The 11,538-nt window shown below is 39.6% G+C and overlaps 1 protein-coding gene across 4 annotated transcripts in view; it reads left to right on the forward strand.

Moving 5' to 3' along the window:
* F11 (coagulation factor XI) overlaps nt 1–10,729 on the forward strand; it is a 31,492-nt gene extending 20,763 nt beyond the window's left edge. For 3 of the 4 annotated variants that reach the window (XM_008853605.2, XM_029556399.1, XM_029556400.1), the window contains 8 exons: nt 1,535–1,644; nt 1,750–1,912; nt 1,996–2,102; nt 5,138–5,306; nt 8,038–8,213; nt 9,133–9,228; nt 9,736–9,875; nt 10,440–10,729. In XM_008853605.2, the coding sequence (XP_008851827.1) occupies nt 1,535–1,644; nt 1,750–1,912; nt 1,996–2,102; nt 5,138–5,306; nt 8,038–8,213; nt 9,133–9,228; nt 9,736–9,875; nt 10,440–10,601 (1,123 nt within the window). In that variant the 3' untranslated portion in view covers nt 10,602–10,729. The remainder of the gene's footprint in view (nt 1–1,534; nt 1,645–1,749; nt 1,913–1,995; nt 2,103–5,137; nt 5,307–8,037; nt 8,214–9,132; nt 9,229–9,735; nt 9,876–10,439) is intronic. The other variant, XM_029556398.1, reaches the window with a different exon arrangement.
* Nucleotides 10,730–11,538: the final 809 nt, after the last annotated feature.

The following is an 11,538-nucleotide window of genomic DNA, read 5'->3' on the forward strand; positions in this document are numbered from 1 at the left end:
GGCATGCCAGGGCATGTCTAGGCATGTCTAAAGCAGCAGCCAAGCATTTTACAGAAGCTAAAAGAGCAATTAGTGGGGGTCTGGAGGGATTGGGGGTAGTGGGTGAATGAAGAGGGTCTCAGGGTCCTACAGTAGGTACCTTGAAATGCAACCCTGGAATGCACTACTACTCAGTAATGTTTTATTGAACTGTGATTTTTTTCACTACCCTGAGATGTTTTAAAATTAGTCTCTAATATCTTGAAGCTCTTTGATGCTTTCCACTCACTATGACTAATGGTTCATAAAGGTGTAAAACTAAGAAAATGGAAAGTTCACCAAATGACTTAATAAAACACCTGGTCCAGTTAGTCCAAGAAAAGTACAGATCATACGTGATAGGTATATAAACTTCTGGTGATATCTGTTTTTGTATACTCCAATGATTGACTCATTGATTCCTAGCCCAATTCATCTGGCCCTCACTATATATTAAAAGGCGGCAGATGTCCTGACTCATGTCTGGGATATCTATTTTGTAGGCTATAATGATTGAGTGAACTCAGGAAGGAGTTTTCCTAAAATAACATGGCCTATCATGAAAAGAAACATAGAGCCCAGGTGCCAGCCATGAAATGGTGGTGTAAAAATGCCTATTTAATCACTGTACTTCTGTTTGAGGCCCAGAAAATCGTGAAGGCTTTGTTGCTAATTCTGGGGCCTTGTGCATGAGAAAGAATAAAAAGACTTTCTCACAACTCTGTCCTGGATGAATGCTGGATCTCTTAGCTGTTTGAAGAATTTTTCCATAATAAGACCATCAATGATGAAATTCAGAAGTGACAAAAATGCCATCATAATTTGTTGTCTTATGATAATCACTTCCCTTTTTGTCTTATTTACTGCTTTTTATTAAATTACCACTTTTTACCTATAAAAAGAGTAACACATTTTACTTGAAAAGAGTGTGGGAGGGTGCCTCTACAAGGCAAGATTTGACTATTGAAATTTAAATTAATGTTAATTGATAGCATAAAAGCTCATTTCCTTGACTATACTAGCCCTATTCAGGTGGCTGGTGGCGGCTGTGCTGGATTACATAGACAGGAAATGATCTGCAGGACAGGACTCAATACTGTGATTTGCATTCCTTAGGAAAAGTTACTTCCTTCTAGAAGATGCTGGCAGGGTGTGGAGCCAACAATGGATTTCATAATCCACTTATAAATTTGCACAATCAGGATAGGAGACTTCTAAGTAGCAAAAATTACTCTATCAGCCAAAAGTGTTGAACAACATAAAGTAGGAAGATGCTAGGGACACTGACAATAGGGAAAGTTCTAAAAGCATTTATAGACTTAGTTTTGAAAAGTTGTTTTCAACCTATGGGTCATGGAGTATGACTCGATTTACGAGGGGTGCTTTCAAAATAAGAATATTTTCACTATTCCTAAATGCCGGTATGAACTGACTCTACTTTCCATGTACACTGTTATAAATGTTCTCTTTGATATGTTTTACGTGACTTACTTATTCATTTCCTTTTGTCTGTTAGAAATCTTTGTCTCCTTAAAACATCTGAAAGTGGATTACCAACTACACGCATTAAAAAGAGCAATGCCTTCTCTGGCTTCAGCCTCCAACACTGCAGGCACAGCGTCCCAGGTAAACAGTGACTGTGCTTTCTTCTCTTTGAGATCAGCTGTTGCAATGAGACTGATGAATGTTAAGCTTCCAAATTTCAAACCTGGCATGTAAATTGTTGTCTAGTGTTCTGTCATTCTTCATTTTACCGTGACACTGATTTCTTGGGAGAAGAATTGGACATTATTGATGTGAAAGATCATGAAGCCTGCCAGAAAATGTGCACCAATACCATTCGCTGCCAGTTTTTTACCTATTCCCCATCTCAGGATTCTTGCAATGAAAGAAAGTAAGACCAGAGTTAAGCAGATCCATCTATCCCGTCTCTTTGTAGTGCCCATTATGTTTACACTGTTTTGTTTTCAACTGTAGGGGCAAATGTTACTTAAAACTTTCTTCAAATGGATCTCCCACTAGAATACTTCATGGGAGAGGAGGCATCTCTGGATACACGCTGAGGCTGTGCAAAATGGATAATGGTGAGGACACAAGAACACAGCTGAAGGAACTGTTTGATGCTGCATGTATCAAGGCTAAGTGAGTCAACAGGAGTCACAGAGGGAGCTGGGGATGCCTACACACACCTGTAATTCCATCGCTCGGGAGGATGAGGTGGGAGGATCAGAAGTTCAAGGCCAGGTTGGAATATATAGCAAGGTCCTGTCTCAAAGACAACAACAAAAATTGTTAAACTAAGTTAACAATTTCCCATTGTTTTTACTTCTTTTGCCCAAGCTAGCTATGTGTTAAATGTATAAACTGATTCTTGAACTCCACATTGACTAGATGATCTCAATATGTATTCTAATTTGAGGCATTTAAAGAGGCGTTTCTTCATGAGATACAGAGCCAACCAATGCTACAGTCTAATTCTTTTTGTTTGTTTTACTTTTTTGCTGTTTTTTAAATTTTTTAAATAAATAATTTATTGAGAATTTCATACATGCGTATAAGGTGTTTGGATCAAATCTATGCCCACTCCCTCCCCTCCAACTCCTCCCATACCTCCCCATCACTTTTTTTTCTGATAACTTCATGTACTCTTTCTTCTTTAATTTTTAAAGAAAAAATTTAATGGGGCTTTTGGCTACTCTAACATTCCCCCTTCTGAAGCAATAACCCTAAAATCTTTTAAGGATTCGATAAAAGCTCCCAAACATTTTCGACATTTTTGGCCTTTGGAATGGAGTAGGTTGTTAAGAGGCCCAAGGCATTGTGACTTTTAGCCAAGAAACTGGTTACTTTTCTTTGGGGTCTTTCTACCCTAACTGCCTAGCAAATTCTTACCTCCTATTCTATCACACCATCCTCTGAAGAGGTTACCCAAATTGCTAATAGGGAATTGGGATGCAGACCGCTCTGGTTTGTGACTGCTCTGGCTTGTTGTTTGTTTTTTGACAGTGTCTCTCTGGTCCCAGCCCACCTGGCAGTCACTATGTGGACCAGGTGGGCCTCTATCTCACAGAGATCTACCTGCCTGTGCCTCCCGAGGGCAAGTCTAATTCCTTATAGCAATACCAATGATCATTTTTTGCTATCCTCAGTTATTGAAACACCAATCAGTGCCTTTGTGGTAAGGCCTATGGGGACCTGCCCCTCAGAGCACCCCAGGCCACCACTGGAGTGCTAAGCCACAGTGCGAAAGCCACAAGCATGACTCATGTCAAGATGACCCAGCCAACCGCCACTTCCCAGGCAAAGGCAGGGAGCAGGGCATAAATTAATGTCTTCATGTGTCTCAATACATCTTTGCACATCTGACCCCTGGCAACCCTGTAGGCTAGAGTGCCCAGTTAGAACATATGCAACATACATTTCCATATAAAGAAGAAAAGAAATAAGGGTGTAACAAGTGTGTATAAGAAAGCTCCCTGCTGTGTACTAGACTCAACCTTTGGGTAGGAAACCACAGAGTCTACTATCATATAGTAAGCTTGACTTTCTGGTGTAAAGCCTCCCTGCCTTTCTATAGGAGTACACTGCCTGAGTTAATCAGGTATTCATTTCCTTCCTACTAGATGTTTTAGTGAAACATAAATAATTATCACACATTCTGAAGTTATTCATGAAGTCCTGATTTGGCTCCTTTTCAGGGACATCTTTCATTCAGACTCCCTTCAAAGATTCTTCAGACTAATGAATATTGGCAGTATTTATAGAAAACCTTAGTAATTTGTTAAAATGACTCTGGAAATAAAAAGATTGTCTATACTATGTAAAGTCTGTAATAACAAAATTTATAATGAAATCAACTCAGCAGTATTTCCACCTAGTGGATAATTAACACAGTAGCAACAGTTAGTTTGTAGGCAAATAGAATTGTTCCATGAGACAGAATCTCAACAAAAAAGAATATGCCATAACTATTTCTCCTTATGTTATCATAAAACCTAGTATGGGTTCACTGTATACTGACTAATATCAGTATGTATTTTAAGACTATTTTTGCTTAATGTCCAATGTCACAGTACCCTACAAATTGTGATGTATTTAATGAATACAGTGGGGTGATAATATGCTTTATGGTCTCTTTAGAAGTGTTGTGTAGGATTATTTGTTATGCTAAGAAGATAATTCAGTCCTTAACTTCTGAGAACCCATTTTGTAGCAAGTATATTCCATGACACCAGTAGTAACATCCTAACCAAAAACTACACCATCAGAGAATTGAGAGGTTTCATGAGACTCTGGATGACTTAAGCCTCTTTGGAAAACTAATCAGATTATATTTCATATATTTGCTGTTTTGCTCATGAAAAATTTAGCTAAAACAAAAAGGAACACTCAAAACAAGTGTCTTAATTCTAATTCTTAGCAGTAGAGAGGACATTAGCTAATTTTCTTAAGTGATGTGGGCATGGTTAAAAATTGGGAACTAGGACTTACACCTTGATAAGTAGAAGCTTTCATCTTTCACCCCTTCCTCCTTCTGTATCTTCATCTCTGTTGAATTTATAGACTTTGGACTGTGAAAGTAACTGAATTCCATCAGTTATAGATTGGCAGCTACAGCAGAAAATGTGAAGGAAAATTAAATTGTATGTATTTTTAGTGCATCCTCTGGATTTATGAACCAGGCAACTAGGTTTTACTGTATTACATTAGAAAAATAATACCCTAAGATGAGAGGGATATCTACCTGGGATGTTCACTGTGCTCTATATGGTTGCTGATCTATAACATAGTTTAACTTGTTGAAGACGGCAGCATTGCCACTAAAAGGAATATTTCCCAACATCATCTATAATCTTGAGCACTATATTTTCAGTATTTTGTTTAAACTGAGAAACAAAACAGAATGAACATCAAGACCTACAACTTTTACCTAAGGTCTTTACTGAGTGACTTCTAATGTGTCTTAGTTACTGTTCACTCATTTTCCTCCCTAAACTCTACCTTCTTGATACTTCTTTGCTTGTAGATGAAAGGGTTTCCTAGAAATGTCTCAAGTAACATAATTACTGATGAATAGTGAAGAGTTAGGAAGATACTCATTGCAATCCCTCTGTTGTAGAGTGCACAACTAAAATCAAGTCCAGAATTGTTGGAGGAACTGCATCTGTTCATGGTGAGTGGCCATGGCAGGTATCTCTGCACACCACCTCACCCACCCAGAGACACCTGTGTGGAGGCTCCATCATTGGAAACCAGTGGATACTAACTGCTGCTCACTGTTTGCATGGGTCAGTACACTACTGTTCTTGTTAGTTCACCATCATCATGTATGAGTGAAATTAATGACTACCATGATAGTAAATAAATCACTCTATGAAGATAATTTTGTCTTTGTGAGAAAAGATGATCATAAAGAAAAACTAACCTCTCATCATCTAGCAGCATCAGAAGGGGTCAGGAACTTGGTCAGTTGCACATATTCCACGTTCTCATTTACATGTAAACACATTCCGAGGGCTTTCTGTGAGAACGGAATGTGTGTTGGACCCAGAACTCAACACTTAGTTCCCTTCTCTTTGAGTCATGTTTCTCTCTCTCTCTCTCTCTCTCTCTCTCTCTCTCTCTCTCTCTCTCTCTCTCTCTCTCTCTCTCTCTCTGTGTGTGTGTGTGTGACAACTCTCCTTACCTGCATCCTCTCCTTGGCTCCCACTCTTCAACCCTTCTCCCTCCCCTTAATTCCTTACTCTACCTCTCTTCCAGATTTAGCCAGACCTCTGGGTAGGGAAGCCACCTTCCATTTGTTTTGGCCACTCATCCACCACCTCTGGAGACAAGGTAGTCTGGTAATCTGGACCTGACTGGGGGGGCAAGGGGTGGGCACCGGCCAGGTCCCAGGAGTTCTGGGAGTGTCGTGGTGTAAGAGCGAGACCACTGAGGACAAGTCAGCCTTTGGGTTGCAACAGCAAGAGGTTTATTCAGGACACAGGTACCTGTGGGCACAAAGTCTCCTCGGAGGACTTGCGCGCCCCAGGTTGAGTTCAGGGGGTTTTTATAAGGCAGAAGCAGGGTACAGAAGCAGAAACGCGGTTATTGGTTAATTTCAAACACACATAGTAATTTTACCAGTAATTTCAAAGGTATGCAGGGGTATGGGGTAAGGTCCGGGGCTGAGGGGAAATAGGATTGCTAAATGGGAGGTGACCTCAGAAGCACAGACGTTTTCTAAAGATTTCCTGGTATCGGGCCCCCAGGGTGGTCAGGAGTTCTGTCTGTAAAACTTGTTTATGGCTTAATCTGTGAAGCTTGACTGACGCCTGCCTGTCCTGCAGCCTTTTGATAAGGCTGGTTCTGGTTTTTGTTAAGTTTTAACAAGTGGGCTGTGGGCCCCTGAGCACTCATGGTGCCTAGTTTCTTTTTATTTTCTCACTCCCTAAACTCTACCTTCTTGATACTTCTTTGCTTGTAGATGAAAGGGTTTCCTAGAAATGTCTCAAGTAACATAATTACTGATGAATAGTGAAGAGTTAGGAAGATACTCATTGCAATCCCTCTGTTGTAGAGTGCACAACTAAAATCAAGTCCAGAATTGTTGGAGGAACTGCATCTGTTCATGGTGAGTGGCCATGGCAGGTATCTCTGCACACCACCTCACCCACCCAGAGACACCTGTGTGGAGGCTCCATCATTGGAAACCAGTGGATACTAACTGCTGCTCACTGTTTGCATGGGTCAGTACACTACTGTTCTTGTTAGTTCACCATCATCATGTATGAGTGAAATTAATGACTACCATGATAGTAAATAAATCACTCTATGAAGATAATTTTGTCTTTGTGAGAAAAGATGATCATAAAGAAAAACTAACCTCTCATCATCTAGCAGCATCAGAAGGGGTCAGGAACTTGGTCAGTTGCACATATTCCACGTTCTCATTTAAATGTAAACACATTCCGAGGGCTTTCTGTGAGAACGGAATGTGTGTTGGACCCAGAACTCAACACTTAGTTCCCTTCTCTTTGAGTCATGTTTCTCTCTCTCTCTCTCTCTCTCTCTCTCTCTCTCTCTCTCTCTCCCTCCAAATACAGAAAGAATTTATTATGCACTGCCAAATGCATAATGGATTCCTTACTTAGGTCACTTTCAACATTGGCCAAACATAAACATTCCAGCTTAGGAATGTGTACATTACAGAGAATTTTAGTTGAGCAAAATTCCTCTCCTCTACATTTAGTGCTCCTTCAGTTGTTTCTGGGAAGAAGTTTTTGCGTTTGTTTAGTTTTCTTGTCAGTATGCACGTACTTACAATTCAAAGCTGTTAGTCACAGGAGTGGAAAGAGGCACAGGTAGAAAAAGAAAGCAACCAACCTCAACAATCCAAATTGACCTTTATTATTGATCAAATGAGGGTGGAAACTGACAGGAAGATTCAGCACAACAACCACACTGATTCAAGCAGTAGGGGTGTTTAAGTATTTGAGGACTGAGTTACGTGGGTTGGTGTTTGTAAAGGGCCTAGGGCCTGTTAAGACGGGAAAGACCTGTTTGCAGCTTTATGGCTTGAGGGTGGCATGTTCCAGGGCTATAGTTTCAAAACAGGGGCTAACAAAGATCTGATAACGTCATCAGCAAGAGTAGTGGTTTATGACCAGTGGGCAGAAGGGTTGTGCAATCTTCCTGTAAAGGCTACATTGAGGTCAACAGTCCTCTTTACATGTTTACATGAGAAACACCAAAAGTCCATGTGAATGCCCCTGTCCATGACAAGGTTGAGGCTCAAACCCAAGACTCTTCATGAATTTCCTTGTGTACATGTTTAATATAAAATAAATGCAAATCCAGCACTTTCTTTGTAGGAGAGATGTTACTAAATTTTCTTTAGGATAAAATTACTTCCTTCCACCTAAAGGCTTAACTTTGTCAGAAAATATTAATGGCCAGCTAAACAGTTATGAAATACAAAGTGTTTGGGAATTATAATAGACTAGTGGTATAATTTTTTTACTTTATTACACTCCTTAGAGTAGAGTCACCTAAAATTCTGCATGTCTATAGTGGTGTCATAAATCAATCAGAAATAAATGAAGATACTACTTTCTTCGGGGTTCAAGAAATAATAATTCATGAGGAATATAAAATGGCAGAGAGTGGGTATGACATTGCTCTGTTGAAACTGGAATCAACTATGAATTACACAGGTATGTAGAATTCTGAGTGGAACTTTATCTATAAAGGTGAGTACATAAAAAGTTGATGGCCTGACCCCTTGTCTCTCCAGGGGACAGCAAGACAGGTAGAGTCTGGGAAGCTAACCTTTATCTCTGTTACAGCTGACACTCATGCCTGAATCCTGGATCATATTGCCAGGGTATAGATGAAAAGACTTTTCTTCAGGCTTCTGGTGCATAGAATGGCATAATTTTATAAAATACTGAAATATTAAGGGTCATTTAGATTAGCATTTTGTTTTAAGGACCAAAGAAGATGAGAATGATTGAGCTAATCCTATGAAATAATAAACTTAGAATGAGAGTTTATAGGTAGAGGCATGCCTGATCTTTCCCTTCAACCTGGGATCAACATATAACACTGAATATGAGAGATGAAAATGCATGAGAAAAAGACAAAGGAATATTAGAATAGAGAAATCACACATAGCATCAAGTAAAATGAGACTCCTCTAGGGCAGAGGGTAGACAGACTTTGCTTCTGTGTTTGTCAGCTTTCATCGCTGTGACAAAATACCTGACCTAATCACCTTGTAAGAGGAGAAAGCTAAATTTGGCTCATGGTTTCAGAGGCTGCTGTGTATGGCTGGGGAGCTCCATTGCATCTGGATCTGGAACAAGGAATTTTCGGTGGAGCAAAGTATTTAACCTCATGGCAACTGGAAGCAAGGAGAAAAAGGAAGGGGCTGGGGTCTTAAAATCCCCTTCAAGGATACATCTTCAATATCATGACTTCCTTCCATAGCCCCCCTCCCCCACCTCCTAAGGGTTTTGCCATCTCCCAGTGTGCTATAAGATGGAGACTAAGTCTTCAACACATGGGCCTTTGGGGAGACTGACCCAAACCGTAGTGGCTACTGACAACTAAACTATGACTTCTAAAATTTAGATTCTCAACGACCAATATGCCTGCCTTCCAAAGGAGATAGAAATGTACTCTACACTGAATGCTGGGTGACTGGATGGGGGTACAGAAAAGTAAGAGGTAAAAGGTCATGCTTCTACACATGCTGCATCCAGAAATTGAAGAGCAGAGTTTAAGCATAACTTTTGTTTTCTATCTAGTCATATGGCCAAAATGCCAGTAAGGTGACATTACTCAGTTGCAGGGAGCCTAATAAAATGGAAAGAAAAAAAATTCATCTAAGAGAGACCAATGTATCTCTCTGATTAAACCTCTCTAAAATCATTTTAACGGAAGAGCTTCAGTTGATGACCTAGCATTTGTGTAAAACCCTAGTTTGTTATCCAATTATATTGTCTGAGAAAGTAATTCTACTTACTGTCATAATTAATTTTAAACTTAATTAACATTAGTAAAATGATGCATATATTAGTGAAATAATGTCTTCTTTATACTCTGCAATTATAAAAGGTCTATAAGTTGACCTTAATATTTTTCTATATTTTTATTCAGGCAAAATTTAGATATTTAAGTGTATTTATATACATGCATATTATTGCATTAAAAGACTAAAATGATTTTTTTCAGACAAAATACAAAATACTCTCCAGAAAGCCAGGATCCCCTTGGTTTCAAATGAAGAATGTCAGACAAGATACAGAGGACATAAAATCACCAGCAAGATGATCTGTGCAGGATATAAAGAAGGAGGGAAGGATGCATGTAAGGTAACAGTATTTTCAACCAGTTCATTATATTTAATTGCTGTATCTATTTTTACTTTATGTGTGTGTTTTGCCTGCATGTATGTAAGTACACCCATGTGTGCAATGCCCACAGAGGCCAAAAGAGGGTGTCAGATCCCCTGGAACTGGAGTTATGGCTGATTGTTAACTACCATGTACTAGGAACTAAACCCAGGTCCTCTGTGAGAGCAGTAAGTGCTCTTAACCTCTGAGCCATCTCTCCAGCCCCCAATTCATTATATTTAGGAGGCCAGTGCCTTATCCATTAAGCCACTGGGGCTCAGTCCCAATTCATTATATTTAAATTGGAATATAAAATATGTTTTTAAAAGGAGTTCTGTTGTTGAGCAGAAACATAGTAAATTTATTTTATTTAAATTAAAATCCAAAATAGACAAGCTTGATGAAGGAAGTTAGTCAAATTCTTAGGTGTTTGTGAAGGGGTCAGGACAGAATTTTAGAGAAAATGACTGTGAACAGTATTTATTTAATAGAGGAAGCATCTGAAGTGATCTGTGCAAATTTTCTTTTCTCCCACCTTCACAGGGAGATTCTGGGGGCCCCCTATCCTGCAAACACAATGAGGTCTGGCATTTGGTGGGCATCACAAGCTGGGGTGAAGGCTGTGGTCAGAAGGAGCGGCCAGGCATCTATACCAATGTGGTCAAGTATGTGGACTGGATTTTGGAGAAAACACAAGCCGTGTGAAAGAGCCAGATTGCTGCCTGGAAGAGGGCTTGATGTCACCAGAAAAGATACTGAGACATCCTGTTTCCTCCACAGTAACAAACTGGAAGGGCTTGATATCCATAGGAAAATACAAAAAGAAAACATTCTCTTTTCTCTTTTCAAAAATCGTATGTCTTGTAGCCAAGAAACTGGCTACTTATCTTTTGGGTCTTTCTTCCCTAACTGCCTAGCCAATTCTTACCTCCTATTCTTATCACACCATCCTCTGAAGAGGTTATACAGATTGCTGATAGGGAATCAGGATGTAGACTGCTCTGGCTTCTTCCATGCTGAACAGGGATGCAGGGTGAGGCAATTAGGGTACCCCTCTGTGGGGCTATCTAAAAGACTCCCAAATTGCATAATTCTTATCTGTAGGGGGAAAAGAAAATCCTTAACTGATGCCTAGGAGATGTGAAGGAGAGAAGTAAAGGCAAGAGTTGTTAGCAACATACTCTTTTCCAAAGGCCAAAAATGTCAAAAGTATTTGGGAGCTCTTATCTAATCCATAAAAGATTTTAGGGTTATCTCTTCAGAGGGCAGAATGTTAAGAGTAGCAAAAAGCAACCCCCCAAAGAAAGAATACATGAAGTTGTTAGAAAAAAAAGTGATGGGAAGAGTTGGAGGGGAGGGAGGTGGATGTGGATTTGATCAAAACACATTATATGCATGTATGAAATTCTCCATAAATTTTTTTTTTTTTTTTGGTCTTTTTGAGACAGGATCTCCCTGTAGCCCCAGCTGTCCTGGAACTCACTATGTAGACCAGGCTGGCCTTGAACTCATAGAGATCCACCTGACTCTGCCTCCCAAGTGCTGAGATTAAAGGCATGTGCCACCATGCCCAGCTTGAAATTCTCCATAAATTTTTTAAAAACATTTTATTTATTATTTTTATTTATATGTATGCATGTAT

The sequence above is a fragment of the Nannospalax galili genome, unplaced genomic scaffold, assembly GCF_000622305.1.
Source record: "Nannospalax galili isolate Female #2095 unplaced genomic scaffold, S.galili_v1.0 scaffold46, whole genome shotgun sequence".
In the NCBI taxonomy this organism is placed as follows: Eukaryota; Metazoa; Chordata; class Mammalia; order Rodentia; family Spalacidae; genus Nannospalax; species Nannospalax galili.